Below are 7,300 nucleotides of genomic sequence, written 5' to 3' on the forward strand. Positions count from 1 at the left end.
GTTTTGCACCTCTGCATATTTACCAGAATCAGACTTGTCTCGTGGTTCTCAATTGGGGGTCCGTGAAGGCACTCCAGTGGGGTACGAGAGATTTTTTTAAAATAAATGTATTTAAAATGAGCATCCATTAAAAAATCCTTTAAAAAAAGCTATGTAATAAATATTCAATACAATATAAGTGTAAGTTCATAAACTGAATTATATATATTCTATATTAAATCAGATCCTGATGGCACAGCGCTTTGTATTACAGCTATTTTTCAACCAAAAATGCTTTACACTGGCGAGAGGGTACTCGACTAAAAGAAGGTTGAGAACCACTTGCCTATAGGAACGCAAATAATCTGCCCTCTGTGTAGTTCACGTGTTGTACCTGCCTGGAAAACCTCGCCCTTGTGATAGTTATGTGTAAAGAAAAAAAAGGACTGTGTGCATCATGACAAAGGAGGACAACCAGTAGCACATATAGGCTCACAATGCCTCCGCGAGGGAGGTATTGTGAGCCTGTATGCATGTTGTTTTCTTTTAATTAAACCTCATTTAACCAATGAGCTGCTTACCAAACCAAACAAATGAATCCAGGCCAAACCTCTGCTTCTCGAGCCATTATGTTGGCTTTCAGTGTTTAGCTATTCCATCACGCATCCCCTCATCAATCTCTCTGCTCTCTGTGTCTGTGGACGTGCATGTGGATGTGCGTATTGCATATGCGTGGCTTGACCTCCAGCATCTGTGATTTCCCCCTCATCAGTATTCTGGGGTGTAAAGGGGGCTGCCGGCTTTACCGAGCACAAAATGAAAAAGAACAGGCAACAAGCCCCTGGAAGTGTGTTCTCCCTTAATTGAAGTCCCCCCTCATCCAGACGCTGCACAATGTGTGCGTATGTCCCTCAATATGTCCCCCCTGTCTGGCCCCTCAATCCTCTTAATTGGGTCTTTCAGTCCTCTAATTAACTCTGTCAATGCAGGTTGTGCTGAGCCAAGTTGGGACAAGTCCTCCTCTATTGATCAGTATCCGAAGCGGTTAACTTACCCAGCTGTCTACATGGCTGTAGTGTGTATGTGTGTGTGTGTGTGTGTGTGTGTGTGTGTGTGTGTGTGTGTGTATGTGTGTGTGTGTGTGTGTGTGGTGTTTGCAAGACATTTAATGCACAAAAGTGTTGTTAAAATTGTCTGTGTCCATCCTTTTTGAAATTCCATTTCTTCAGATGATAAGCAGTGAAGTAGTTTCAGTTTGTTCAAATCATATCAGATTTGTGATTAGTAAATACGACGTGTTTGTGAAAAATGACCTTTCTTTATACAGGTAATCATTGAGTCTCATTCTCAAGAGATACCTGGTTATGGTTGGTTATAGACTCTAACTTTCCTCTCTGTGAGTATTGATTCAATTGAAGGTTATATTTTGGTGTATAGAATACTCAATGCAGAGTTAGAAACCCAATCATTGTTCCTAAACAGCATTTAAGGCATTTTAAGGATTTAAACTTGTACGTTTTCTCATTAAAAGTTTGCAAAAAATCGGCCAGCGGTGCACATTTCAAATTGTTTTCAATGCAAATGAACTTCTTTGCATTTTCTTCAAAGATTTATGTTTCATAATTCTCCTGCCCCTTTTCTGCCTCGCTTCAAGAAACAGACGCTCGTTTGTAGAACATATTTAAACAATTAGATGAGAAGCAGGTTGAAATATTGTAACCGCACTGCAAAATAAGGTTTTAATTATAGACACACATGCAGATGTTAAACTGCCGAACACTTAATAAAATAGTTAAAACCTCCACTTACTTAAATGAAGGATGTGACTACTGCTAAACGCAACACAAAAAAAGTATCACTTTGTTTAATTCTCCGAGGTAACTGTGCACAACATCATGACTTCAACCAGAGCTGCCACTGCCGGTTAGCGTATGCTAAAGAGCGCCACGATGACAGCAGTGGCTGACCATAATGGCACACAGAGGACCTGTCCATATTGTATGATTTAAGAAGCATATCCATTACACACCACACACATCACACACCCACACACCCACACATGCTCCAGACCGCTGATGCCACACCGTGGGTTAACACCATCTGGTGCTGATCAGGAAACACCAGCTTTGCACAAGTCAGTGTCTCTAATTATCTACCTAGAGCAAAGGGAGGCCGATCCCCACTAATCTCCACAATGTGTTCTGCTTCCCATTCCCACCTGTGCCCAAGGAAAAGGAGGGGGCGCGGGGGCCTTGTGGGAGGACCCGGGGTCACTGTGTCAAGGGACCGGGGACCAGGTGACGCCGCGACGCCCGGTCCCCACGACAGAAGCTCCGCCGCTTGGTTTGGCTGGCAGCTGCCTCCCCCCACTGAGACATCCCACAGCTGACAATCCAAGTACTGACAGGGGCTCTTTTCAGTGTCAATAGCCTCATATATTAGAGCTAACCGCCTTTGTGGCGAGTGAGGGTGTCAGGCCTTTTGGCCCGACAGCGCTTGTTACCATGATGAAATGTAGATTGAATGGAGGGGGTCTGTGTCTCAGGCACGAGAGCTTGGACTCCCCCGGCCTTTGTGTCCCACGCATGGCCATTGTTCAAACCCATTCAGGGGCTCTCGGGAGGAGGAGGTGGGGGTGGGAGGGAGGTGGGTGAGAATGAGTTACATCTCTTCATCTCTCCCCTGATCTCCAACTCATCTGTCAGCCGTGGGAGGATAAGCATGTATTTTACACGCTTGATTTGTTGCTAAGTGAGGGCCGGCCATTGTCAGGTTGTTTGACTAAATCATGTTCATGGCAATCAGTGTGTATAATACTAATGTTTGCGTTTGGGCGGATTCATCATTGTTATGAATCAGCTACTTGATTTTTTAGACAAACAAACATTGTTTGAGTGCAAATATGTGTTGAAAGTATGTGGACTGCAAGATGAAGAAGAAACTCCTCGGTGATTTCATTGAAACCTTTTTTTCTTTTTCTTTTTTTTTAGACTGACCTCCATATGTCCTCAACTTTAATTTTGCCTTTTGTCTGCCTGTATCCATGTTCTTATGAGACAGAGACAAATCGCTGGCCTAGAGCGAAGGACATGGCTATGTCCCTCGCCTGCGTCAGACAAAAGTGACGCGCCATCCTGGCGCCTGTGTCGTCCTTTCATCTCCTACTCCCTGTTGAGGTGAAGATGGATGGTCCCCTGGCTCAAGAACACCACATTCAGCCTCTGTGCTGGCGCATTGTCTCGTCCTTCTGTCCCTCTTTAGCGCTTTAGAGGTTAGTCTGTCCGAAGCTGGTTAGCAACCAATGACACCCTTTCCTAAATGTCAATTTTTTTTCCACTGCTCTTCTGTCCTCTCAAACACCCTAAAAACCTTTCTCTTGAGTTAAAGAAGATGGAGCTGTATTGTTTTATTCAAGCTCCTGTGTATTTATCAGTGTGTGATGAAAACCTTTCCAGGAAAGTTTCCGCCTTGTAAAAATAAATAGCACTTGGCAGACATTATTTGTTGCTGGCAAATCTACCAACAATACAAAAACAATTGCTGTCAGGGGAAAGAAAGTTACACATTCACAGAAAGAAGAAGCCAAACAAAAATGTCTTATTATCACAACATTTTAATTTAGGAAAATAGAAATCCTGAAATACAAGAGGACACACAAGTTCCATTTCTGACAATGTTTCATCACCACAGATATCAGATAAATTACAGTATTTGCTAATCTGGTAAAAAATCCTGTGTGTATTTTGAATATGTCTGTATAAACAACGCAGAAAAAAATAGCAGCAATTTGCACGGCAGAAGATATATATCTACAGTATGTACACGCTCTGGCACCAGCCATCATTTTAGCAGTTCGTTAAACAATCTTCTGTGAGCTGCTCGAGTCATTGCGTTGACCCAAACAGTAGAGGTCAGTTTTTAAGAGAGTCCTGCTCACTTGATCATAGACAGGCTGTGCAATGTGGAGGTGGTGGTGGGCAAAGGCTGGCAGAGCGAGCAGGGACAGGGCATCCCGGGGAAGTGCCTGTAGGGGCTGGCCAGGTGGAGCGGGTCCTTCAGAAGGCCCTGGACCGAAGCGTGGAACCCCAGGAAGCTGGCGGATGGAGGGGAGTGCAGGGCCGAGGCCGCGGCGGGACAAGGTGAGTGATGCTGCAGGCCTGAGGGCGTGCTGGCCACCAGCGAGTGAAGGGACTGGGCCAGAGGATGCAGAGGCAGGTGGGCGGCCGGGGCTGCGGGGGTGATGACGGGGTGGGCGGCGGCGGTGCGGCTCTGGATGGCCGCACCGCCTCCGTAAACGTCGCCCACCAACTTCTTCATCTCGTCCAAGGAGCTGGACAGCATGAGGATGTAGTTGCGAGCCAACATCAAGGTGGAGATCTTGGACAGCTTGCGGACGGACGGCCCCTGAGCGTAGGGCATGACCTCTCTCAGGCTGTCCATCGCCTGGTTCAGATCGTGCATCCTTTTCCTTTCCCGACTGTTGACTTTCAGTCGCAGGTCCTGCCCCTCGATCTGGTTGGAGTCAGACCTGGTCGCGGTCTTGGCGCCCCCGCTGCAGCGCTCCGTCCGGCCCTGCTCGGCCTCCTCGTCTGCTCTGTTTTCATGGCAGTACGTCTGGAAGATCTTGTTGGAGAAGAAGCTCCCGGCGGAGTCGTCCACCACCAGGTCTGGGGACGAAGAGCGGCTGCAAACGGAGCCAGAGTCGGAATCCATCTCGTTTGAAAGCGAAATAATGTGGCGGCACAAACGGTCCAAAAATACTACCCCGAATGCTGGGAGCTAGAGTTTTAATTTCTACAGATGCTTCCCAGTTCTCTGCCTTCCAAGCTGTTCCAGTTCCCTGTAGCGTCACCACAGTCTCACTCCTCTCAGAGTTCTTGCTGCTCAGGAAGATGATCAGTCTGTCCACAGGAGTGAGTCTGTCTAAACTGTCATCCTCTGGGCCCACTGGGGTGTATTTATACCGCCAGCATAACAAAGGAACAATAAAGCTGCATAATGAGACACTTAGAGCCACAGCCAATTGCAGAAGGGACACACTTTCACCCCTCCACCTCTCACACCTCCTTCCTGCAGCCCCCACTTCACCTTCCCACACCCACGTTTAACTCCCCCAAATCCTGCCGGACCCCCTATACATTAACCAAAACAGTTGGATGTTAAGTTGTAGACCCAGGAGTAAACCACTTTGCTAAAAGTCCGGTTAAAAACAGTGGTGCATGTTGTACAGTGCATCAAATTGGATTAAAAGTTCAATTTAGCAAGTAGGCATATTTCTGGTTATTATAATAATGCGGACAAGGTTAATGGTGTCATCCGGATACAGAAAGAGTATGAATTCGTTCCCCTAAGTTGTAATAATAATGGGATTTACCAAGACGGACATTCAAAGGGAAGTAAAAGCGAGAGTGTGAACCACAGGTCTGCTGAGCAGTGAAAAAGACCACATTTCTTTTGCCCTGTTCCATAACACCAGATGTATGATGCCTTCGAGGCCTTATTTACATATGGTATCCACGAGACACCGTGGGGAAAGGTATGAAGCACCATATGAGGCGCTTAAACATATAAAGAGCAGCGTTAATGGCAGACTAGGTACAATTCAACCAGGAGCTCAAGACAAAAGAGGTCAGATAAATTTGACTTGGCTCCCCAAACAGTCTGCGAAATCACATCACCATCACTGGAAGGGGGTCCTTCAGATGGGGAGGCGGTAGTTAAAAAGATACTAAAGAGTGGGCACGGCATTGTCTTGCCCTAATTCAACCGTAAAGCTACTAGCACTTTCTCAGGTTTAGTCAACAATTGCTAAAGCTACTTCTCTTTCTCTTGTTGAAACAAACAGCGGCTGTCAGGAAAACAAGACACACTTTAAAGGAACTGCATCTCAGACAGAGATATATACGCTCATGACATATAAATTCCTAGCGGGCTTGAAGTCCAGCATGCATCTGTTGTCTGAGCTCGCGGCTGCATCGAGCTGACTTCTCAGCTCTCTCTTTCTGGTGTGTTCTGTGGATTTAACCGCTCGGCTCAGGAATTTCCTGCCGCCGTCTGCCAAGTAAAAGCCTCCAGTCACGCAGTGTTAGGAGGCCAAACATAATAATACCCATGCGCTACACCAAACCTTGTTGCAGAAGAGATTTGCAAAAAACATTCCACCTCAGACGCAGCATTGAGTCTTGCTTGGAGTATAATGACGGCAGAGCGAACAACACGGTTGTATTCAGTTCACATGGCAGGAACCATTTTTGTGTTTCCATCGTCTCTGTTTGCTTTTCCCTTCTTGGTGCACAGTAAGACGCCCTGGTTTATATTTACCCAACAGCAGTAGAGGTCCGTGGGCGTCTTTGTGCAGCTTCATCAGTTGTTTCCGTGGAGTAGATTTAAAGTTGCCATGGACTCACATGTATGCTTTTCAATACTCATCAGGGTCAATGGACTAATACATCACCCCATGTAAAGAAAACAACATTCTCAACATCACTTTCTTTGAAGAACATGACTACACTTTGAGCATAAATACACACTTTTTTTTATGAAACACAATATACTAAACCCCTTCCATGAATTTATGCATACAAAGGAAAACTCAAACTGACTTTAACGACAATCTGCATTGGACCATAACACATGATCCATCCATGACCTAACTCTTGTTCTCAAAGACGTTATCTGAGCACAAATGCAGACAAAAAAAAGTATGAAAGACAATCTCCTTATGAGATGAAAACTCTTCCTCACACACCGTGTTGTGAGCAGTTTGATCCTGCATCAGACTGCGACAACAAGGTCTGTGAATTAGCATGAGTGACCGAGTGATGATTTCTTAAAGGAGACATTGCTGTTGAGTTTATCAAATGTTTTTGGCATTTTGAGCCCCAGAAGCCGAGTGTCAAACAGTCCCATCATGTTGCAGAGAAAGCGCACATCGCTGTGGCAGAACTCTCCAAAACTACTCAACGTGCTCACTTTAGAGATCGCCTCCCTCACAAGGAGCAATTTCTACAAATCTCTCTATTTCACAACCTTCTCAATCCTCATATATCTAAGGGAAGATACTGGATGAATAGTTTTTTTTCCTTACATATCCTTTGCCACATGGACATATAGATAAACTACACGACACATTTGCTTAGTTGTGTTTTTATATCCTGCTCAAACCAAATATGTATGGTTTCCAAAAATTGCATGTTTGAATTTTGATGAACTTTGAGCATTGAAGTTCCCACTGGTGTGTGTGTGTGTGTGTGTGTGTGTGTGTGTGTGTGTGTGTGTGTGTATGTGTGTGTGTGTGTGTGTGTGTGTGTGTGTGTGTGTG

At 45.4% G+C, this 7,300-nt stretch overlaps 1 protein-coding gene across 1 annotated transcript; it reads right to left on the reverse strand.

The window, feature by feature from the left end:
• Window positions 1–3,912: 3,912 nt before the first annotated feature.
• olig4 (oligodendrocyte transcription factor 4) lies at window positions 3,913–4,692 on the reverse strand. The gene has a single exon (XM_068580958.1). The coding sequence runs from the start codon at window positions 4,690–4,692 to the stop codon at window positions 3,913–3,915; it is 780 nt and encodes a 259-aa protein (XP_068437059.1).
• Window positions 4,693–7,300: the final 2,608 nt, after the last annotated feature.

Source organism: Clinocottus analis, unplaced genomic scaffold (assembly GCF_023055335.1).
Source record: "Clinocottus analis isolate CAN_PGR_092001 unplaced genomic scaffold, fCliAna1.0.p SCAF_17, whole genome shotgun sequence".
Taxonomy (NCBI): Eukaryota; Metazoa; Chordata; class Actinopteri; order Perciformes; family Cottidae; genus Clinocottus; species Clinocottus analis.

What these genes read in the sequence shown, in the direction of transcription:
- olig4 (XM_068580958.1), bottom strand. Translation starts at nt 4,692, where the DNA reads ATGGATTCCGACTCTGGCTCCGTTTGCAGCCGCTCTTCGTCCCCAGAC.